Source organism: Poromitra crassiceps (genome assembly GCF_964638095.1).
Source record: "Poromitra crassiceps genome assembly, chromosome: 23".
Classification (NCBI taxonomy): Eukaryota; Metazoa; Chordata; class Actinopteri; order Beryciformes; family Melamphaidae; genus Poromitra; species Poromitra crassiceps.
In genome coordinates this window covers 12,285,178-12,310,177 of record NC_139639.1, presented here as the reverse complement: position 1 = coordinate 12,310,177, position 25,000 = coordinate 12,285,178, and the positions used below count along the sequence as shown (strand labels likewise).

Sequence of the window (25,000 nt, the reverse complement as noted above, 5' to 3'; positions counted from 1 at the left end):
ACAGACAGACAGACAGACAGACAGGCAGACAGACACACAGTTCTACACTGAGCCCAATCTCTCATCGGTTTGATGACTGATCTCTGCTGGCAACCGGCACCGTGAAACCCCCAAATATTGTCCATCGCAATTAGAGTCTAATCGTCATCAGACCATTAGACGATGGGTTCGGAGATTGAACAGAGAGAGATGGAGGTGACAGTGGTCAGGGCTGAAGGGGCGGGGCTAGGCTGTGGGTGTGGAGCGATGCTCTGGGGGCTGGGGCAGGATGTGGGGGCAAGGCTACCTTGCAGACATAGGCGTGGTCAGGGTGGTACTTGGCGGGCATCAGGAGCAGCAGCAGCCTCTCTGTGAACTGGATCCCGTTCAGTGACATCACACCCATGTAGAGGAAGATCCCAAACAAGACTGCCAGAGGGATCTGACGCAACACCTTCCCCATCACTATGGACAGACCTGGTGGGGGGGTCACAGGGTTAAACATCACTATACTGTTCTCATCTGCATGATAGCTAAACGGATGGATAAGGATTGCCAACCTCTGCACCATGTGGACTTCAACAACAAGATGGCTACTACAACTGCCGTCCAACAGGAAGTTACCAAAATAAAACTCAATTGGGATGGTCAGAGAGTGGGGGGGGGGGTCACAGGGTTAACCATCACTATGGACAGACCTGACAGAGGAGGGGTTACACTGCAGTGATACTCAACTTGGGGCCCGCAATAGGGTGCAGAGTGGCCCCCCGACCATTTTCTAATTCACAATGAAAACTAACATGAAATAAAGTTTGACTGAGCCAAATTGTCAAATACCGCTCACCAACCACGTACTTATACTGTATGTACTTAACTAACTTAACCTAACTAACTTAAACTACCAGTAACTAGCTGTGTGCACAAAATTGTCAGACTAAACTCCGGCTGACACCTAAAAAACCTACAATCTGCTACAGAAATCCCTGGCGGCGCCCCTGGAAAGACCTGCTAGAGGGGGGAAGGCTGTCAGAGAGAGGGGGGGGGGGGTCACAGGGTTAACCATCACTATGGACAGACCTGCCAGAAGGGGAGGGGTCAGAGGTCCCTGTTCCCTCTCTCCTATTGTCTGCCCGGCCCCTCTTCTTCCCACTCCCCCCTCCTTCTGTGTATCCCTTCTTACCTTCACTATCTGTTCCTCTTACTTGTTCTTTGTCAGCTCATATTGTCATATTGTCATATTGTCTTATTGTCGGCATCTTTGGCTCATTAAAAAGTGCTTTATAAGTTACATGAATTATTATTATTATTACATGCTGAAACGGCTTTCCATAATTAAACTAGGACAGACCTACCGACTAAAACAGCCACGAGAAAGCCAGTCACCCTCTGCTCCTTGACCTCCTGGATGCGGGGTCTGTCTCCGGGGGCGACGGCGGCCATGACGGTCAGGGCGTTGGTGTGCGTGACGGAGCGCACAGTGGCGGCCGACAGCCAGGGCAGCCCAAACAGGGCCGAGATTCCGCCCACAACTACGATAATCAACAGGTCCAGGTGGAAACCAGAGCCCTTCACCAGCATGCGCTCCTTCTTACTGACGATCAGCCTAAACACAGTGCTGCTATTACTATTAGCACTGTTATTACTATAATAATAATAATAATAATAATAATAATAATAATGGTAATAATAATAATAATAATAATAATACATTTGTATGTACTTTTCATTTACAACAAATCTCAAAATGCTACATAGAAACAACAACAACAACAACAACAACAACAACAACAACAACAACAACAACAACAACAACAACAACAACAACAACAACAACAACAACACAAAAAGTCACATAATAAGATGGCCAGGATATGAGATTGGATTTGAGATAGGATATGAGATGGCCTAATAAAGCCTAACAACACAGATAAAAAAAAGCAGAACAAAGTTAAGAAAAGGCCTCTTAAAAAGGAAGATTCTTAGTCCCCTTATTATCAGTGTTATTATCGGTGTTATTACTGTTATCACTGGTGTCATCTTATTATCACTGTTATTATCATGTTATTACTGTTATCACTGATGTCATCTTGAGAGGACGGGTATGAGGATGGGATAGGATGAGCAAAACAGATTTAGAAAAGCCAGAGCTTGTATTGACCATATGTATACTATGCAGTCACCTCTCTTGTACATGCAAGAATTAAGGGGGGGGGGGGGGGGGGATTATTTTGTTTGTTTCATTGATTTTCAGAAGGCGTTTGATTGGATAAATAGGGGCCTTCTTCAATACAGGTTGTTAAACTCTGGGGTCAATGGCAAATTCTATTATGCCATCAAGTCTCTTTATCAAGCACCTGTTGCTCATGTCCAGGTTAACGAATATTCCACTGGATGGTTCCCCCAACAATTCGGTGTGGAACAAGGAGATGTTATGTCCCCAACTCTATTTTCCATTTTTGTTAATGATTTAGCTCTTCAAATTAAGGCATCCAACAAGGGAATTCAAATTGATGACCAGACTGTGGGCATATTATTGTACGCAGATGACATGTCTTACTTGCTGAACATGAAAATGACCTACAGACCATATTGAACATTGTCGACGAATGGTGCTGGGTTTGACACTGGACGAGCACATGATCTTTAAAGTGAACCGGAACGGAATGCACTAGCGCGAGCGTCGGACACTGAAAACGAATTGAGAGGCGGACCATATACGTGTCGATGATTTGATTTGACAATTCTGAGGACTGGCTTTGGCATTGGCCAATCCTGGCATGTTCCACCCCCAAATCGAGTGGGATCCAGCCTGTTGTCATGCTACACGAGTGGGATCCGCAGAGTACCAGGGAGCCAGCTGCTTCGTGCGGAGCGAGCGGACAATCCGGTGCATAGGTGCTGCCTGTCCACCTGGAATCTCCGAGGGGCAACCCCTGACTACCACGCTCTCATGCGCGCGCCATTCACGCTATTTCTGTAAATACGATATTCCTGGAATGCGCATTTACGAGCCAGTTACATTTCTTTGCATTCTTAGAGATTATAGTTTTTGTTTTTTGTTCATGTTTCATGCCAGGCCAAGTTAGTAGTTAGTTTATGGGATAGGATTTCTGCCAGATGACAGGCACTAGACGCCATTTTCTACTTCATTTGGAAGAGAAAATTATCCTGAAATGAAGATTTGATTGACAGCTGCATGTCGTGATATGATTGGTTGAAATGGGGTAGAAATTTGATAGTACTAGGTGACGTCAGCAAACTGTAGATTGCTGTTATCAATGAAATCTTGAAAAATGAACTTTTGATGTGAAAACGTGTGAAAAACTAAAGAAATTAGATTTTTGTGATTTCTTTTGCATACATTATTAACACATTCACTGCCAGCCGTTTTTTTTTTTACTGTAGGTAGGTTCTGCCAGAGGTTTTTTTTGAGGATTCTGGCTCATCTTTCAAGACCCGAGGATTCTTTTCTGCTAAGATTTTGTGAACACACAATATCTCAAAAGAACTAATAGAATGTGTGCTTTCTCTGTCTAAAAGAGTTAGTTTGTAGAGTTAGTAGTTATGTAAGCATTAGCAGTTGAATACAGCATGGTTTCAGCGTCTGGAAATTTATTCTGAGATAAACGGCTTTTTGTGAAATTCGATAGAACAGTCACTTTAACCATTCATTTTTGGCATCAGTAAGACGTCAGACATCTAAACAATAGTTTTGAACAGTAATTTCCTCCATAACAGCAGGAAACCCCCCTCTGCTTCCAACTCCTCCCTCCGTGGGCGTTCTCCTCCGCCCTCCTTGGCTCTGCAGCGGGTCTGTGACAAACGAGTTGCTGCTCCCTGGCTGCTGCCTGGCAGTCTGGATGGTGCTCGCTGGATGGGTTTCGCTCGTTTCTTGGCATTTCGGTTGAGAGCTCTGATCAAGCTCTTGCGATTCTGGGCTTATTTATGGTGCGTGTTTCAAAGTGTGCATCCAGTCTATTCTTGGAACCCCCCACCGTTGCCACCGCTGTGCATCAGCGCGAAAGTGAAAGCGTTTTCGCCATCCATTTTACAGTATGAAAACGGCTTCCTCGCGCTTTTCCCTCCAGTTTTGGCTCGCCTCTTCCTACTCTGGAGAGACATGTCGCCACTCAGTGGGTCGGTAAAATAGATTATACACATTCAATACCTCCAATATTGGTATAGGAGACGTAAAAGGGTTAGATCAACGTCCCACCGTCAAAAAAAAAAAAATCGAAAAAAAAAAAAAAAATCGGCAGTGAACGTGTTAAATAGGTGCACTGCATACCCAGGTATTTGAACTAAAAGAAAAGAAAAGTCATTTTTGGGTTCAGCTCGACTTTAAGAAGGGAGTCAATGTCTTAGCTCAATTAACGGGCAGAGCACTAAGTTCTGTACTGAACAAAGTTAAACACTGGTAATTCTGGGTTCCATACTTACACACAACTGTATAACTGATGGTGTATGTCCTGTGTCGGACTATGCTTCTGGTCAGAAGGCTCTGTGTGGTAGTTGAAACATAGTTTCAAGTTTACGTTTATGTATGTTTGTAGTTAAAACAAAAACATAAATACTGTATAGGCTACATACAGTACAACACAAGAGGCTGTTATTTACCCTTTGTCGCCACCTGGTGAGTAAATATATATAACTAAAACCATTAAAATTGACAGCCGGTCCGCAACTTTTTTCCCCATGTATCTACCAGTCCTTGGCACAAAAAAGGTTGGGAACCCCTGCAGAGGAAAGATTTCTACCTTCTGAAAAGGCAATACCAGCCAAAATAAACATTGTGTTACATTGCTTTGAAACATGTGGTCTCCCTTTTTTGTCAAGTCCATTGAGCCTGGGCAGTGGCAATGTACTTAATCTGGTGATTATGGATGTTTCCAGGAGGCTGATCAGTTTGGAAAATAGCTTTATAGTTACACCTGCTCAGTCTGTTAATTTAAAATTAGATATTCCTTTAAATCTGGCTTCCAACCCCCAAAATTATTTGCCGCCCTACGGGCGGTACCGGAGTTCGCCCCCTCAGATTGGTGGCTTGCATGACGCCCCTGCTTCTGGTGTTTCCGTGAACATACAAGCTGTAACTGTGCATCAAAGAGCCAAACGCTATTTTCTAGGAGTTCATAAATTCACCTCAGTTCTGGCAATTAGTGGAGATATGGGTTGGGAATCCCCAAGCATAAGACACAGAGGTCAAATGCTTTGATTATGGAATAGACTTGTGAGAATGTCTGACCAAAGACTGGCTAAGAAGGTTCTTATTTGGGACATCGCCTGTGGTCCTCCCTTGGGCAAATTATTTGAAATCCCTTTATTATTCGAACAACTTAATACTTAATTACTCAACGTAATTTATTTTTCCTTAACCAGTTATTATGTGATACCCGAGAGAAGGATAAATGGTCTGTTGACTTATGGTATAAACCAAAACTAAGAACCTATCGTCTCATAAAAGACAGTTACGGTGTGGAGCCCTATGTGAAGTTTGACTTGGACAGACGAAAAAGATCTCTGTGTGCCCAGTTATGCTCTGGAACTGTTCCCTTACGCTTTGTTCACACAATACGCCAACCATACGCCAAAGCCCCGCTAAAGTCACGCTGAAGCTGAGTGTCACTCTAAACCGGTCATACCAGAAACCTCCGGCCCCTCCACCCCTCACAACATACATTGACTTCATCCCTGGCACGTTGGCTGCTGCGTGCTGCATGCTTGGAAAATAGAACAGAAGCTGAAACTATCCGTTCAGCGTGGCTTTAGCCTGGCTTCAGCAATGATGACTATGAGAAACTGGAGTTGTCTTTTAAAAAAAGGACCTTCCCCAAATTGTATTTGTCAGGTCTGGGAGCAAAGACAGAACATTTTGTTTAAAAAGTGATGGAATGATTTCTCTTGTTCTTTGAGCAGTAAGTTGACTTGCAATTTGTGCCATTTTTAATTGGACCATTGTTGCATTGTCTTATTGTTTTATTGCTGTATTATTTTATGTGTCTTGTAGGCCCATGAGGGCTGGGCACTGTGGAATGCATGACACTTTAATAAAAATGTATCAATCAATCATGTTATTATTACCACTGTTATATTACTATTATTAATACTGTTATTACTGTTATTATCACTGTTATTATCATTGTTATTACTCTTATTATCAGTGTTATAATCTGTAATTTTTTCTTGTAAATGTATTCAATTTATTTATATTCAATATTCAAGTTTTTTTCTTGTAAATTTAGTTTAATCTTGGAAATCCAGATTTCTTTTTTACCTATAGTGGTCCATACGCCATGGTACAAACAACTTAATAGAGACAGAGGACAGAAGAAGGCTTTACAGACAGACATACAGTATAGACAGGCAGACAGACAGGCAGCCAGACAGACAGGCAGCCAGGCAGACAGACAGACAGACAAACAGACAGACAGACAGACAGACAGACAGACAGACAGACAGACAGAGAGGCAGGCAGACAGACAGGCAGACAGAGAGGCAGCCAGACAGACAGCCAGACAGGCAGCCAGACAGAGAGGCAGCCAGACAGACAGACAGACAGGCTGCCAGACAGGCAGGCAGGCAGACAGACAGAGAGGCAGGCAGACAGACAGGAAGACAGACAGGCAGACAGGCAGGCAGACAGGCAGACAGACAGACAGACAGACAGACAGACAGACAGCCAGGCAGACAGACAGACAGCCAGACACAGGCAGCCAGGCAGACAGACAGGCAGCCAGACAGAGAGGCAGCCAGACAGACAGCCAGACAGACAGGCAGCCAGGCAGACAGACAGGCAGCCAGACAGAGAGGCAGCCAGACAGACAGCCAGACAGCCAGACAGGCAGACATGCAGCCAGGCAGACAGACAGGCAGCCAGACAGACAGAGAGGCAGCCAGACAGACAGGCAGACAGACAGACAAGCTTGTAGTTACGCTGTGATCTGTGACTCCATGAAGATGAGTATGAAGATGAGCAGGGCGGGCAGCGCGCTCGCTGCCATCATCCACGGCGGGAAGCGCCCATCCGACCCAAGCGGAGACACCAGCCAATCACGCTTCTCCGGGCTCGACACCGAGAAGCCACTGGGCACACTCAGCTTCTGCACAGGGAGAAGCAGAGAGGGGAGGTAACTAAGTACAAATACTTTGTGTGCTTAAATAGCATTTTCTGGTATCTGTACTTTAGTGAGTATTTCATTCAATTAATCCAATTAATTAAATTAATTATTCCAGATGGTCAGGAGGAGGAGGAGGAGGACCCTTTCCAGGAGCAGGTGCACATACATGAGACCCTTGAGCTACTTATGCTTATACAATGTCAAAATTTACGTGATGTGATGTATAGTTTTTGAGAAATTTACATTTGTTTGGCACAGCTTTTCTTCATACTAGTTTCTGCTGCAGTGGCACCTGGAAATACTTTTTTGTTGTTGTGATGTCACGCTGATTTGTCCAATACGTTTGTATCAGCCGTGACGATATCGCTGCCACAGTTTATGTATTGGAAACAATGTAATTATTTTTAGCGTTTAACACACACTGCGTTTAAACCCCCCGCATATAAATGGAAATTTGATGTAAAAAAAGGTATGAGTGCATGTGTTGACCTGCATGTAGGTGTCCCTCACGCTGTAGGCCACCACCACCATGATGAGGATGGAGATGGGAACGCCAAAGTCTCCGATGACCCTGCGGACCTGAAAAACACAGGCTGATTCAAACTATGGGAGCCCACTAGGGACATTTTCACACATTTTACTTAAACGAGCACGCCGACATTTTGGGAGATTCGCCTATTTCCCATATTCCTGAGAGTAAAATGAGAAGATAGATGGCCTTCTCTCTCTGTGCGCGTAGTAGAAAAATAGTGAATGGTATTCATTAATAAATCAATAAATACAAATACATTGGCACTGGCTAGCCTAATCATCAAATATGCATTCCAACAGCTCCAAAGCTCTCTTAGGTACATTTTGTGACTCGTGCATTCATCACATTTACACATGTACAAAATGTGTTTATCATAGGAATGTGTTTTTATTTACATGTGTTTTTGACTATGTACAAAATGTGTTTATCATAGGAATGTGTTTTTATTTACATGTGTTTTTCACTATGTACAAAATGTGTTTATCATAGGAATGTGTTTTTATTTACATGTGTTTTTCACTATGTACAAAATGTGTTTATCATAGGAATGTGTTTTTATCGGCCATAACAGCAATGTTAATATCGGTTATAGGTATCGGCCAAAATTTTCATATCGGTTCATCCCTAACCAGGAGCTGTACGAATGTGGTCAGAAGATACAGGATGCCACAGTGCAGATTTGAGCTAAAAACAGGGTGTAAATGATGTTTTTCCAGGTCAACCTGGCATATCGGGTTGTGGAGACGTGGATTACACCAGGTGAGCAGTATGGAAGGATTTTTTTACTTTTTCTATTCTTTTTTTAAACGTTTTTGCTCATGATGACCCTGTTCACAGCAGGGGTAGACTAGCCAGTACCAATGATTACCATTCATTGTGCTAAGCTAACTAGCAGGAAGGGCGGATTGCTATTATTCTATTACATGCACAGAGAAGAGAAGGGCTTTTATCTTCTCGTCTTACTATCGGGAATATTGCAAATAGGCAAAAAGAATTACCGTACACAATTTTCAGAAAAGGCTTCAAAAGTCATGAAAGTGGTGCTCATTTGTGAAGATGATCTTGCTAAACATGAAGTTCACAGTTTCATGAGACCTTACTGGCCGTATTTTAATATTTGGGTCCATCGGCCGGCCAGAGGGCTAGCTGACCATGCCTTTTCTGTCTTGGTTTAGATTTGCTTTTTATTCGTTCTTTTCCTTTTTGTTTTCGTATTCTACTTTATTGCTTGTTATGTAATGTGTATGGTTATCTTGGACCCCAGGAAGACTAGCTGTCGTCTAGGCATCAGCTAATGGGGATGCATTTAATAAACAAATAAAATGGGCAGGAAAGATCACCACTGACCCATCTCACCCTGGACATGATCTGTTCGAACTTCTCCCCTCTGGTAGGCGGTATAGACTACCGTACATCAAAACAACAAAACAAAACTTTTTTTTTTCTTCTTTTTTTTTACAATATATTTATTCATTCAATAAATTCAGTTGAGTACAATGTACAATAAGGACTTTTTTTTACTCCCTAATATCAGTATCGGTATCTGCCCCAAAAATCCAGTATCGGTTGGGCTCTAGTATGCATACCTTTTTATTTTCTGTGTAAGCACATTGAGATGTAAACCGGAATCAAATTCCTTGTATGCGTAGATACTTGGTCAATGAGGCTGATAGTGATTGTGACATGTTTGGACAGACTGACCCTGCCGGGGAAGAAGGCGCTGTTCTTGAATTGTCTCAGGTAGCAGGCAATGAGAAAGGTTCCCGCCATCAGGACGAAGGACAGGAGCGCCGTGTTGGGCTCGCCCACAGCCTTCCCAGCATGTCCAGCGGCGGCCAGCGTAGAATTACACAGAGGGGTGGAGTCTGTGTTGTTACCCCAGTAACAGCGGTGGAGAGGATGCTCCTGGAAGATCTAGAGAGATGGACAGACACACGACAGCTGTGCAGACAGGATCAATAGGGCTGATCATCAATATGATCATTTATCCTCTGCCAGTGAATCAGGAAACGGATTCACAAAACCCCCTTCAAGCCTCTTCAAGCTCCGGTCAGTGTTTCTACCTGTTTGGTTGGTGGTTCTATTAAACAACATAATTTAGCAGATGCTTTTATCTAAAGCGACATACAATAGCACTTTTTTAGTGAAATCATCTGCAACACAGTCTGCATCAGCCAAGACTTTTTGTTTGTTTGTTTTGGAATAGAGTTGCATTTGTAGAAAGTAGTTTTAAGAAGGAATAAGTAGCATTAGTGGTTGACATTTTTTTACAAGAAGAAAAAGGATGGTAGCAGTGTTTTTGGGCCGTCCTGACAGAAAGATTGGGTAACGCTTTAGAATACAGCCCGCAAATAAGCATGTAGTTAGAGTATAACAACGGGGTTTAGGGCTGTAGTTATAGTCTAACTACGGGGTTTAAGGAGTGAATTATAAGATCTGTACTTATAGTCTAACTACGGGGTTTAAGGAGTGTAGTTATAGTATAACAACGGGGTTTAAGGAGTGTAGTTAGAGTATAACAACGGGGTTTAAGGAGTGTAGTTAGAGTATAACAACGGGGTTTAAGGAGTCTAGTTAGAGTATAACAACGGGGTTTAAGGAGTCTAGTTAGAGTATAACAACGGGGTTTAAGGAGTCTAGTTAGAGTATAACAACGGGGTTTAAGGAGTGAAAAAATACTTTAACTAGAGGGTAACAAGATCTGTACTTATAGTCTAACTACGGGGTCGCGGGCTGTATTATGAAGCAGGGGACAAATGTTTGTACTTATAGGCTAATTACGGGGTACCACACTGTACTTACAGGGTAACTACGGGGTTTAAGGAGTGTAGTTAGAGTATAACAACGGGGTTTAAGGAGTGTAGTTAGAGTATAACAACGGGGTTTAAGGAGTCTAGTTAGAGTATAACAACGGGGTTTAAGGAGTCTAGTTAGAGTATAACAACGGGGTTTAAGGAGTCTAGTTAGAGTATAACAACGGGGTTTAAGGAGTCTAGTTAGAGTCTAACTTCAGATAGACTTGATCTTGTTACCCTCTAGTTAAAGTATTTTTTCACTCCTTAAACCCCGTTGTTATACTCTAACTACACTCCTTAAACCCCGTTGTTATACTCTAACTACACTCCTAAAACCTGTTGTTATACTCTAACTACACTCCTTAAACCCTGTTGTTAGACTATAACTACACTCCTTAAACCCCGTTGTTATACCATAACTACACTCCTTACACCCCGTTGTTATACTATAACTACACTCCTTAAACCCCGTAGTTAGACTATAAGTACAGATCTTATAATTCACTCCTTAAACCCCGTAGTTAGACTATAACTACAGCCCTAAACCCCGTTGTTATACTCTAACTACATGCTTATTTGCGGGCTGTATTCTAAAGCGTTACCAAAGATCGGCAGTGATTGGGAGTATTCCCAACTGTACAGTCTGTACACTGTACAGTCTGTACAGTGTACTGTAAAGACTGTACAGTCTTTACAGTACACTGTACAGACTGTACAGTGTACTGTAAAGACTGTACAGTCTTTGACCTCACCTGACCTAACCTGACCTCACTTTGAGCAGCTAGGTCAGGATACTCAACTTGCTTTGAAATGGTAGAAGGCCAGGGCCAGTTAATAAACAAACAATATACATTTTTCTGTAGCGGATTGTAGGTTTTTGGGGTGTCAGCCGGAGTTTAGTCTGACAATGTTTTGCACACCGGATAGTTAGTTAGGTTAAGTACATCCATAAGTGCCTGGGTAGCGAGCTGACGGCGGTATTTGACAATTTAGCAGCTAAATCATAGATTTTTATTTTTTTATTTTTTTCATATTTTAAATTTGTATAGAACACAAACAAGACAAAACAGACAAACAGGCTCAGACACAGGGCAAAGAAAGGAAAAACAAAACAAAAAAATATAATCATCATTACAAAGTGGTGCCACCAGCCACCTAAGGTGCTTATGTTCTTGTAAACGATATACTTGGAATCATACTCAAGGGGGTCTAATGGCCCAATTCCACAGCAGCTAGTAGCGCGGTCCCGCTCCGCTCGACTCGACTTTTGGTCTCATCCCACCGTCAAAAACCGGCCCAGCTCGGTTTGATTTGAGGCCGAGTCGTGCTACTTTTGGTCCCTGCCTCGTCGGGGTACTTCGGGCTGGCGAGTAGGTCCCAAATGGTGACGTAAAACTCTGATGGCTACTGATTGGTCAGAGAGAATCGTGTTTACTCTGTCTACTGACTGTCAATGCAATGCTGGCGGCTGCATACCAGTTTAGTGGTCTTACCTTATCTTCTGTTATGTATATTTCCATCAGTATTTTGTGTCGCTGCCTTCACCTCCGGTGAAATAAAATCGTGGCGGGTGTTCAATTGTCTGAGAAAAAAGTCCGCTGCTCGCTCAGGGAGCTCTGTAGCTGAGTGGAGGCTGCAGCGCTCCGCTAGGCCGCAGCGGGTGTTTGGAAGCCCCGGTCTTGCCTGGTGAGAGGCTGCGGGGTAGAGGCTTCACTCTGTTGCGCCTCTCCCGTCCCCGCACAGCGCAAGGCATGCCTGTGATATCATTCTCTTGGCCGATTGTCACATTTGCCCATGTACACTGTAGGTAATTTAGAGGCACCAGTATTTCATAAACAGTTTAAAAGTTCTGTGGATGGATTTAATTGTAACGTTATGTTATAGCCGAAGGACAGATATGCGGTCGCTATTTTTAGAGGACCAGCTGTGGGCGGGGGTGGGTGGGGGCAGATCGAGCGCCGGTCGAAGCAAAACATCCATCGAGTAGAGACGAGTGGAGCCGAGTGGGGACGAGCTGTGCAGGGCTGTTAAGTGTGGTGGGATTGAGCCATATGAGAAGCCAGCCGGGCGAGTCACCCGTCACCCCTAGCCTCGTTGAGGTAGACCTAAAACGGGTCCCAGATAGTCACAAACTTTCTAAGTGTATTGGTTCTCAGGAACCTAAGTCTCTCCATGCGTATAACAGAGGTCATGTCCGTCAACCACAATTGGAAAGAGGGTGGAGAGGGAGATTTCCATTCCTTCAGAATTTGTTTTTTGGCAACAGTTGTCCCCAGTGTCAGAGATTATTGCACAGCTGTAGGAAAGTTCAGAGAGGACTCTGAGCAGCCGAAGATGGCGAGTTCTGCCTCCGGCTGAAGGGCCACCCCGTAGGCCTTAGAGTACCAGTCCAATATTCTGGCCCAGAATCCCGTCAGTGAAGGGCAGAACCAGAAGGCATGAGACAGTGTGCCCTCCGACCCTTGACATCTTTCACACAGTGGTGAGATAGTAGGATAAATCTTGTGTAATTTCTGCTTAGAGTAGTGGAGACGGTGAGCGACTTTAAATTGAATCAGCTGATGTCTGCTATTAACTGAGCAGAGTTGTACAACCGACAGGCTCTTTTCCCATATAATGTCAGATAATTCAGTACCAAGTTCTTCCTGCCATGCCTCTCTAATCCTCTCAGTAGAGGCCATGGTACAATCATCAAATAGACACACAAATCTAGAGATGAGGTGCCTGGAGTGAGGAGGGCTAAATCATAGATTATTGAAAGATATTCCATATTCCAGACTGAAATGCTATAACAGAAGTGGAGTATTGGCCAGAATGACATGAACATTTGGACACTTATTCAGCGGGTATCTTGCATGTTGTGTTCAGGTGCACTGTAAAAAAAAATATATATATATACCGTAAAATACCAATTAGAAGCCGACTTCCAAATTGCCGCGGGTCCCATATACTGTATAAGCGGGGTCTGGATACATATTTTGTACATAAAAGCAGGTCCCAATTTGACGCCCGGTTAGTTTTTTCAATGTTTTCTTTTTACCTTTGCGACATCCTGTTGAATGCATCTCCCAAACACAACGAAGAAGAAAAATCGGATGAAGAAGACGAACAACGAGGAAACGAGGAACAACGAGGAAAAAAAACACAACACGAAACTTGCTGATCAAAATTCGTTTTCCGTCAACATCTGATGATTCTGAAAATTGTGTAGGCATTTCCTGAAGATTTTTATACACTAAAACCGACATCTCTGGTGTAATAATTATTTTGAGAAATGTGCCTATGGTATGTTTCCCTGCCAGCGGGCATAGAAGTCGGCTTCTAATTGGTATTTCACGGCACTTTCACATGTGCGCTACTGAAGAGGGTAGGCTCCGTGAGTGATGAACTTTTTAAAAATTTGTTTTCCAGCAACACCTGACAGTTATGAAAATTGTGTAGGCATTTTCTGAAGATTTTTGTAGGCCTACAAATCCGACATCTCTGATTGAGAAATGTGAGTATGATAGGCTATAATGTTTCCCCTGCCAGCGGAGGAGGCAGCGCATGCAACAAATAATCTGCTCACATGATGATCATGTTCTCTCACCTTCAGCGGAGAAAGTTTAGTGGTAAATACCGGTAGGTCACAGTTCAGCTCAAATTTTATTTGATTTCATGTACAGGCCAGAACTGGCATGCAATGCTCTGCTGCGCTGAGAGGGAGGCGCGGCTCTCCCCATAGACAAGCAATCGTGTGGGGGGCTGTAGCCAACTGATTAAAATAAATGGTTTAAATAAACAATTTCATACTATTTACAATCTTTGCTGAGCAATATTTTTGTACAAAAATAATTAAAGCAGGTCCCAAACTGCCGCAGGTCCCATATTGACGCGGGGTCTGGCTACATATTTTGTCAATTAACGCCCGGGCTAATAATTGGTATTTTACGGTATATATTTTTTGCAATTCCATCGTGGGCCACACGGGGGGCACCCGCGGAAAAGTTGAGTATCACTGAGCTAGGTGAAGGTCTCTGTGACCTCTGAGCTCACCTTGAGCAGCTTGGCAAAGGTCTCGTAGATGAAGATGAGTGAGATGAGGAAGGAGAAGATCTCCTGCGTGAAGCGGGACACAAAGCGGACCAGGAAGCTCCCGTCAAACGCCACGGTTACCATGACGATCAGAACCAACCAGAACCCGATCCACACCCGGCCCGTCAGGTACTCGATCTGCTGCATCTTACAGAACTGCCAGAGAGGGGAAAAGTACACACATTCTTTACTGAAGTAGAAGTCATTACTTGTATAAAAAAGAAAAGAAAAAAAAAGTACTCATTCAATTTGTTTACTCAAGTATAAGCAAAAAAAGTAAAAGTACAGGCTCTGAAATGTAAGGGGGGGAAAAAGGAACAAAGAAAAGGAAAAAATACTCTGGTAAAAGTACTAGAGTACTGTAGAGTAACTTGTTTACTCTAAAGTAAAAGTGTCAGAAAAGTACCGGCTGTTTCTGTGCAATGATTAATCCTTTGTGTGGTATGGGTTTTCCACAAAGAAAGTGCACATACTGCGTGAAAGCTGGGAGAGCGTGAGACGAGAGAGACAGACAAACAACGTTACATCGTCTGTCATGCATTAAAACTAGTCTAGTCTAGTTTTGAAAATGTAAGGAGTAGACAGTACACATAATATTTGTGTTCAAATGTAGGGAGTAAAACAAAAATTTGTCAGAAAAATGAAAAATCACACCCAGGTGCGGTGAAGACATACAGACCCTACCTAACCAATTTTAACTAAAGAAGAAGACAATTGCTCGAGTGACATCACTGTTGGCATCACAACTGCCTGATGACATCACAGTCGAGCAATTAGGTGACATCACTTCCAGGTGAGTGACATCACTTGCCAGTGACATCACTTGCACAAGATGGCCCAGGTCAACTGCTGACCCACAGGTGACTACATCAGGTAGTTGTGATGTCATCAGTGATGTCACTCGAGCAATTTTGCCCGAGTGACATCACTTCCAGGTGACCTCTTAGGTGCCTTCTTAGGTGACTACATCTTAGGTGACTACAGCACAACTACAGTGGTCACCACATTCATCTGTCAGCCTTACCGCAAGTTGTGCAATACTGAATGGTGGCATTTGAATCAAGGGAGGCCAAATTAACTGTAGATGAACTTCATCAATATATGGAAGGAACATTCATCTTGAAAGAAAGGGACGGACGCAGAAAAAGCCTGAAATGTTTTTCAGCTTTTCAACTGCCCTGCCTCACTTGGCAATATGGCACACGTCTGGGGCAAAAGCTCTCTATAAATAGTGATAAATGTCCTTTTTGCTTACATTCTCCTCTTTCCAACGCTATATACAGTACAACTCAAAATGTGTTCCTGGTTCAATGTGACTCATTTGATGGAGCAGGTGCACTGACAATAAAGTGTCTTATGTCTTATGTCCTGTCACCAAAGTATATTTTTCTTTGGCTCCCAAAGTGGTTGGAGAAATAGAATAGAATAGAAATAGAAAATATATTTGAAACATTAATACCTCCATATCCACCCTTCTTACACGCGTGTGTGTGTGTGTGTGTGTGTGTGTGTGTGAGTGAGTGTGTGTGTGTGTGTGTGTGTGTGGTGTGTGTGTGTGTGTGTGTGTGTGTGTGTGTGTGTGTGAGTGAGTGTGTGTCTGTGCCTCACAGAGTAGAAGGCCTCCTCGAACACGAGCAGCGGTCCAGAGAAGCCGATGATGAGCAGCGGCTGAGCGCCCAGGAGGCTGAACACAACACCATGCATCGCCGTGGCTACGATCAGCTCTGACACGCCCATCAGACCCTCTGTCTTCTCACCTGTCACATGACCCACAGCTTTGCTTCACTTCACATTACATTAAACTAAGTTATACTGCGTAACTTTTGTAGTGGATAACCTTTGTACTGCATAACTTCTGTAGTGCATACAGTAACTTTTGTCTTTCTTTCTCTGTTTCTCTCCCTCTCCCTCCCTCTCTGTGTCTCTGTCTCTTTCAATCTCCCTCCCTCCCTCTCTCTCTTTGTCGCTCTCTCACCCAGCAGTCCTCCAAAGGTGATAGCAGGAGACAGAGCAGCGAAGTAGATAAAGATGACAGCGGCCATGCACTGTGGGTTGATGGCGTCTGTGATGTCACTGAGGTACTGAGGGTACCGCCGCCTCACGTCACCGATCAGCCCGCCAAACAGCCGGCCGGAGCGCCGCAGGGGGTCCAAGCCCGGCTTAGAGGGCGCCACTGATTCTGGAAGACAAGAAGACAAGACAAGTTACCGGACAGTCCAATCTAGGGCTGCAAGTAACAATTATTTTCATTATTGATTAATCTGTCGATTATTTTCTTGATTAATCGATTAGTTGTTTGGTCTATAAAATGTGGATCAGTGTTTCCCAAAGCTCTAGATGACGTCCTCAAATGTCTTGTTTTGTCCACTACCCAAATATATTCAGTTTACTGTCATAGAGGAGTAAAGAAACCAGAAAATATTCACATTTAATGAGCTGGAACGAGAGAATTTAGACTTTTTTCCCCTTAAAAAATTATTCAAAACGATTAATCAATTATCAAAATAGTTTATTAATTTTCTGTCAATCGACTAATCGATTAATCATTGCAGCTCTAGTCCAAACAGAGCCGCACCAACTAGACCAGCAACCTCTCAAGCAAACAGCAACCTTAGGCTGGCTTTTTTCTCGCAATAGTTCCTGGAAGTAAGGTTCTGGATTAAACAGCGCTGTCGGGTTGCAACAGAATGGACCGTTTGTGATGTACTTTGAAAGGGTAAGATGTTTAAAGAGTCACATTGTATATTATCAGCTTTATTTTATACACTCAAACATACTTCCTGGAACTATTCCCCCGCACACACCTCAAATAATCCACCATCATCCCGGTCCCCAAGTCAGCCAAAACAACATGCCTCAACGACTTCAGGCCAATTGCCCTCACCTCACTGGCCATGAAAGTGTTCGAGCGCCTAGTACTCTCTTGTCTGGGCACCTTCCACCCCGCTTTTTGTCATGGGGCGTAAACCACGGAACCAGAATGAACACCGGAAGGCAGTGCGCCAAAAAACATCTGTGTTGCTGTTAGCTTGATGTCTCTTCCCTCGATTAATTGTCTGATGCAAAGCTTCTGTATTGGCTTAAAAGATGTGAGATTGTGAATCCGCAATGTTGCTAAAAGAACTTCGGTACGTCCATCTTTTGTTTTGTTGTTTGCCGTTCTGATACTTGGGTCAAATTGTCAAGTTAACGTGAAAGTTGACGAGCTAGAAACGCTGCCATCCGGTCTAGGGCGGGCTCTAGGCCGGAACCAGTAGGGTGACAAAATCAATTGTGGGCGGGAGCCAGGCTCTTTCTCGCCGAGAAGAGCCTGGTGACGCGAGGTTAAGTACTCTCCCACCTCAGGTCCTGTTTACCCCCCCTGATGGACCCACAACAATTCGCATACCGGGCTAACAGATCAGTCGAGGACGCAATAAACCTGGCTCTTCACTTCACCCTGCAACATCTGGAATCTACCAACACCTATGCCCGCATCCTGTTTATAGACTTTAGTTCAGCTTTCAACACCATCAACCCTCTCACACTCCACACCAGGCTTCACAACTTGAACATCAACCCAGCTCTATGTCACTGGATACTGGACTTCCTCACCAACAGAACCCAAACTGTCAAAGTCAATAACATCACATCACACCCCCTCACCCTCAGTACCGGCGCCCCTCAAGGCTGCGTGCTGTCCCCTCCGTTCTTCTCCATCTACACACACCTGCTCATATCCCACCACAACTCAGTCAAAATCTTCAAATACGCGGACGACACCACCATCATAGGACTCATCAAGGACAATAACGAAACCCACTACCGCCAAGAGATAACCCAGATTACAGACTGGTGTAAGGACAACAACCTCATACTCAATACATCAAAAACAATGGAAATAGCTGTCGAACAATAAAGCCCCGGTCCATATCTCAGACCAGCCCATAACCATCACAGACTCCTTCAAGTTCCTTGGCACCTACATCAATAACACACTCAAATGGACAATCAATACCACCCACATCATCAAAAAGGCCCAACAAAGACTATACTTCCTCAGACAACTCAAAAAATATCACGTCAAAAAACAGTTACTGGTCCACTTCTACACAGCCATCATTCAAAGTATCCTCACATCCTCCAAAATCATCGGCCGTGACCTCCCCCCAATCAGCTCACTATTCACTACACGCACCTCCAACCGGTCAGCCAAAATCATCAGAGACCCCTCCCATCCAGCTCACCACCTCTTCCAACTCCTTCCATCTGGAAGACGCTACAGGGCCATATCCACCAAAACCACCCGCTTTAAAAACAGCTTCTTCCCAACAGCAATCAGAACTCTAAACTCCCCCTGCTAGCCCCTCCCCCCCACCCCCCCCACCCCCCAACCGGGACTTTTACTTTTCTCTGTTGCTGTATGTTTCCCTGTGTGTGCTGTAATGTTTACATGGTGTTGTGTCTGTTTGTCTACTTCCTGCACTGAAGCTGAGCTACCATGCTGTACCTAACAATTACCACCAACATTGTTGTGTGGCACTAATAAAGTATCTTGTTGTTATCTTGTTATAGCTACGTGATTTTTGACATTTTGGACTTCCGTTGGTGCCACTCTCTTCTATAACACTCTGTATGAGAGGTGTAAAGAGTTGTCATGTGACCTTCACCTTCTAGATGGAAGCTCTTGGGGGGCGTGGCCTGCTTGGTTAGTTCCTCCCTCTTGCGGAGCATGTCTCGTTGGAAGCGAGCGACGTCTCGGAGCAGCCCATCCCCGGGGCCCGTCTCAGAGGGGGGCAGCACCACGCTGCAGTCCAGGAACACGTTGATGGCGGTCAGCAGGTCCTGACGCTCATCAGCCTGGTAGGCCGCCTCATGGAAGAGCTGAGACACACAGAGATAACGGTCTGAGCTCTCACTCCCCCCAGAGCCGTGTAGATAGAAGAGTCCCGACATCTCCATTCACTCCAATGGACCAGTTTTTTACTCTCAAGAGTTCCAGGAAGTAAGGTCCTGGATTAAGCAGCACTGTCGAGTTGCAGCAAAATAGACAGTTTGTGTTGTACTCTGAAAGGGTTTTTCCCCCCTTGAATCAAATTGTACATTATCAGCTTTATTTTAGCATGCAAAATAGCGCAAGACCCATTCCTGGCTGTTCATTGGCTAATGAGTCTCGCATTCTCTCTCTAGAGGACACTAACTCCACCTATAAAAACAGGACTCAAAAGAGCTGAGACACAGAGACAATGGTCTGAGCTCTCACTCCACCTATAAAAACAGGACTCAAAAGAGCTGAGACACACAGAGACAACAGTCTGAGCTCTCACTCCACCTATAAAAACAGGACTCAAAAGAGCTGAGACACAGAGACAATGGTCTGAGCTCTCACTCCACCTATAAAAACAGGACTCAAAAGAGCTGAGACACACAGAGACAACAGTCTGAGTTCTCACTCCACCTATAAAAACAGGACTCAAAAGAGCTGAGACACACAGAGACAACAGTCTGAGTTCTCACTCCACCTATAAAAACAGGACTCAAAAGAGCTGAGACACAGAGATAACGGTCTGAGCTCTCACTCCACCCAGATCCGTAGATAGAAGAGTCCTGACATCTCCATTCACTCCAATGGACCAGTTTTTTTACTCTCAAGAGTTCCAGGAAGTAAGGTCCTGGATTAAGCAGCAGCACTGTCGAGTTGCAGCAAAATAGACAGTTTGTGTTGTACTCTGAAAGGGTTTTCCCCCCCTTGAATCAAATTGTACATGATCAGCTTTATTTTAGCATGCAAAAGTAGCGCGAGACCCATTCCTGGCTGTTCATTGGCTAATGAGTCTCGCATTTTGGTCCTCCGCTGACGCCACTCTCTCTCTAGAGGACACTAACTCCACCTATAAAAACAGGACTCAAAAGAGCTGAGACACAGAGACAATGAGCTCTCACTCCACTTATAAAAACAGAACTCAAAAGAGCTGAGACACAGAGACAATGAGCTCTCACTCCAGCTATAAAAACAGAACTCAAAAGAGCTGAGACACAGAGACAACGGTCTGAGCTCTCACTCCACCCATAAAAACAGAAATAAATTACGTAAAATGCATCATTTGGAGACGGAAGTGCCTGGAATAAACTGCAGATCTCTTGGTGCAGAAAACATGAAGAGAAGGTAAACACTGTTCATCTGCTTATATTACCCATATATATAAAGCTCTTAAACAGGTGATGGAAACACAGATCAGTGGTTTGACTCAGCATAGCCACAAGTGCCGATGGAAAAGCCCTACCTTACTAGTGTCCTGGGATGTGACGGGGTCACGGGGTCACCGGGTGCCGCTGCAACCCGGCTGAGCTCACCTTGTCAGACATGAGTGTGGAGATGGAGCGTCCGATCTGGTGGTAGTCGATGTTGGCGGTGGGCGGGCCCAGCAGCAGGAAGAGGAACCGCACAGGAACCGGAACCTCCAACACCGACTCCAGGAGGACCGCCTCCTGAAGACGCACAAATGCCATGGATGGCTGATCCAGGAAACTCACACTACCTGAGGAGAGAAGAGAAGAGAGAGGAGAGATGAGAGCAGGAGACAGGAGGAGAGAGGAGAGGAGATGAGGAAGACAGGAGGAGAGGAGAGGAGGAGAGAGACAGACAGAGACAGAGCCCTAGCTCCCATTTACTGTATATACTGATGATGATAGAGGGCAGATTAATTGCCCTAATTACCTAATGATTTCTTCTTCTTCTTCTTCTTCTTCTTCTTCTTCTTCTTCTTCTTCTTCTTCTTCTTCTTCTTCTTCTTCTTCTTCTTCTTCTTCTTCTTCTCATTCTCTTACAGCGGTAGCATCCAGCTTATTGATGCATTACTGCCACATTCTGCTCCCAGTATGGATCAGACAATCAACTTACAAATTGTCACCCCTGCTTCTTCTTCTTCTTCTGTGGTGTTTTATGGCAATTGGCATCCTTTATGTTGCATTACCGCCTCCTTCTGGATCCATCCACTGACTGTTTCCCTACATTCTGTAAAACCCGATCACTTCTTCTTTACTTCTCCCTCGTTCACTCCTGCCCTAAAGGCTGTTACACACCAAGAGCGATGTGAATATACAGCACGAAATTGCGATGTAAATTTTAACCCACCTGTCACTGCGAATTTCTGAAAAATCGACCTTGGTCAGAAAAAATAAACACCACAATAACGCTCAGCGAAACTTCGCCGTTGGTATGCACGGTTGCATTCACTGATATAGGTTCGCAAAATACTATTGACGTAATCGCACACAGAAAAACGCTCCCGATGTCCTATGTCCATATGGCTGAGGCTATATAAGTTCAGTGATGTCATCAGTGATGATGTCATCAGTGATGTCATCAATCTGAGGCTATATAAGTGATGTGGAGCAGCCGTTCCCAACCACCAGGCCGCGGACCGGCACCGGGTGCCAACACATTTGGTACCGGGCCATGAGCCCGTCCACATTGTTATTTTAAATATATAAACATAGGCTATAATATTATAGGCTATGTGTGTGTGTGTGTGTGTGTGTGTGTGTGTGTGTGTGTGTGTGTGTGTGTGTGTGTGTGTGGTAATTGCAGTGAACTTGTATAGAGACACTGCATGAAATAGGCCATGCCCATCATGGGGGAAAAGCTCCGTTCATTTCCACACACCAGCGTCATTTTCCTTGAATTAAACATAGCTAAAAGCTGTTGTGTGGTGGGCGGCACAGACAAAAATGTAAAAAATCACCAGTTAAAGTTTTTTTGTACTCCTGAGCAAAACAAGGAAGCCATTGAGAATTGGCGAGAAGAAAAATCTGGATCTAGCTGTCAAGAAGTAAGTTGGAGTGTTCATCTTCCGTATATACGATCTTTTTGTGCAACACGCCACCATGCACGTGACATAGGAGAACGTCAGGATTGGAGGGGGGGTTTCCGTTTTCCCCTGTCTTGGGCGTGGTTTCTGAATGATGACGTGTTACGCAGTGTCTCTATGTCTCTGTATGTACTTGTCGCTGACCTTTCATGTGCGCAACCAATCAGAGGAGGAAAAGAAGATAGCCGGTGCTCACGCTGTTGCTGCTCGACCAATCAGAGGAGGAAAAGAAGATAGCCGGTGCTCGCGCTGTTGCTGCTCGACCAATCACAGGAGGAAAAGAAGATAGCCGGTTCTCGCGCTGTTGCGAAAGAAAGAAGCAATTCATGCCCTTCATTGCCGTGGTTCTTAACTGTGCTGCTGGTTTGAGTGGGAAGACAAAGAGGAATGGGGTCGGGCTTGATGCTGTTAAGAGGTTACTGGATGAGGTGGACGTATCTGAAGGGTTAGGGTTATCTATATAAGTATATATAAACTTATCTATATCTATATATCTATATAAGACGTATCTGAAGGGTTAGGGTTATCTATATAAGTATATATAAACTTATCTATATCTTTATATATATATCTATATAAGATGTATCTGAAGGGTTAGGGTTATCTATATAAGTATATATAAACTTATCTATATCTATATCTATATCTATATCTATATAAGACGTATCTGAAGGGTTAGGGTTATCTATATAAGTATATATAAACTTATCTATATATATATCTATATAAGATGTATCTGAAGGGTTAGGGTTATCTATATAAGTATATATAAACTTATCTATATCTTTATATATATATCTATATAAGACGTATCTGAAGCAGAGATAGATGAAATACTGAGGGATGCATTTGGGCAAACTCAGACAATTGTGTCTGGGTAAGAAGAAGAGGAAGAATATTCCCTAACTGTGAGAGGCAGCAATGTGCCGCAAGGCATCCAGTCTGCCGGAAAGCCATAAAAAGAAGAAGTAGGGAGAACCAGTTGTGTAAAGGAGCAAAAAAAAGTTTTGTTTTTGTTTTGAGTCCCGGAGGCTTTGGAGACCAGAGGGGGTCTAACTCCCACGGGTCCACTAGTAATAAGAATGTGAAGTGTCACTCTGTAGGCTCTTTCACACCGGCCTTGAAAGCCGAAGAATGCACGGAAAATAGGATTTGCGCCTCCGATGTGAAAGTCGTGAACGCGCTTTGGTGGACAATTGTTTTACGCCTTTTGTCCCGCGACAGTAGGTAGTAACAGCGCCGGGTTACCTGGCAACCCGCCTCCATTTGAAAGCGTCGTTGCAGCAAGCCGGAAAAGGTGCGAATGGTCAGCTCATTCATAAAAAAATTACAGGGGAAATCACCTCATGTATCAAGAAAGTGCAGGAGTGAAAGTAAAAAAAAGTAGCCTATACAATCATGACTGCAGGGGCGCCAGGAGGAATGCTCCGTGCGGTTAGGCTTTATGCTCAAACGATGTTGACATTAGTAGGTACAATTAACGGATATAATAATAAGCTTCAGAGGGCTATAGCTGTCTGTGGCGAGTTGGTCTGAGGTTATTCCCTCTCGAAATCAGCTCTGTGCATTCCCTTACAAAAACTACTAACGTTAAGTAGTCATGTGCATTTATAGCCTATACTATTCCCCCGACGAACGTTATGCAGACTGCAGCTGTTTGATATGCGGGCGGTCGTGTATCGTTCGTTATCGGACGGAGGAGGGAAGTCTTGTTGTTGAATGAATTCGTTCATCATACAGTAGCCTAGGCTACACTAACCTATGAAAATATTCATTTGGGCTAGGAGGAGCAGGAAATCCCTCCGCTCGCCTTTCAATCCGGGAGCGGGGGATTTCACCTGAAAGTACACAGCAGCACGGGAATGTGGCCGTGCTGCTTGGCTCTGTGTGAAAGCAATTTCTGTGGCGAGGGTGCGGGCTTTCCGGGACTCCTAAACGGCAATTTTTGCGCGATCTGTGTGTGAAAGAGCCTTGTGTGTGTGAGTGAGTGAGTGAGTGAGTGAGTGAGCAGAATTGTGTTCGGCCACAGCTATGCCATTTTATGTGCGGTTGTGCTGAATCTTTCAGGAAGTCTTTCGGATTTTTGAATAATTAGGGCCGACTAAATGGGCAAAAATGGCTAATTAGTGGCCAAAATGACACAAGGCAGGTCCAGCACCACGGAGAGCTCCAGAGTGGAGCGCCACACCGCTGAGCTGAATTGTAATCAGCTACTGAAGTGGACTCTGAAAAGGCTCTGGGCAGAGAGAGGAGAGTGAGGCCTGACTAAATGGCCAGAAGAAGAAGGTCATACCCACGAGAACCACGGTGGCTTCAGCTTTCTCTGGTATCTTCTCCATCAGCTTCAGCTCATGTTTGGATCTGCAGCGACGGAGGGGTGGAGCTTCTTTCTACACACACACACACACACACACACACACACACACACACACACACACACACACACACACACACACACACACACACACACACACACACACACACACACACACACACACACACACACACACACACACCAACACACACATGATAAGTTACATAGAAGAACCAAGAACACACTACTATATCATAGTCGTGTGTGTGTGTGTGTGTGTGTGTGTGTGTGTGTGTGTGTGTCTCTCTCTGTGTCTCTTTACCTCATTATTCTCTCCA

At 44.3% G+C, this 25,000-nt stretch overlaps 1 protein-coding gene across 1 annotated transcript in view; it reads right to left on the bottom strand.

Annotated features, from left to right (window-relative positions):
- slc4a2a (solute carrier family 4 member 2a) overlaps positions 1-25,000 on the bottom strand; it is a gene marked incomplete at both ends in the record, with an annotated part of 63,749 nt that overhangs the window by 9,115 nt on the left and 29,634 nt on the right. The window contains 12 exons of the mRNA XM_083658961.1: positions 287-456; positions 1,332-1,582; positions 6,913-7,079; positions 7,587-7,676; positions 9,331-9,543; positions 14,460-14,654; positions 16,107-16,255; positions 16,474-16,677; positions 19,148-19,361; positions 20,832-21,016; positions 24,642-24,738; positions 24,985-25,000. The exon at positions 24,985-25,000 is cut by the window's right edge and continues 105 nt beyond it. Of these exons, the coding sequence (XP_083515087.1) occupies positions 287-456; positions 1,332-1,582; positions 6,913-7,079; positions 7,587-7,676; positions 9,331-9,543; positions 14,460-14,654; positions 16,107-16,255; positions 16,474-16,677; positions 19,148-19,361; positions 20,832-21,016; positions 24,642-24,738; positions 24,985-25,000 (1,951 nt within the window). The remainder of the gene's footprint in view (positions 1-286; positions 457-1,331; positions 1,583-6,912; positions 7,080-7,586; positions 7,677-9,330; positions 9,544-14,459; positions 14,655-16,106; positions 16,256-16,473; positions 16,678-19,147; positions 19,362-20,831; positions 21,017-24,641; positions 24,739-24,984) is intronic.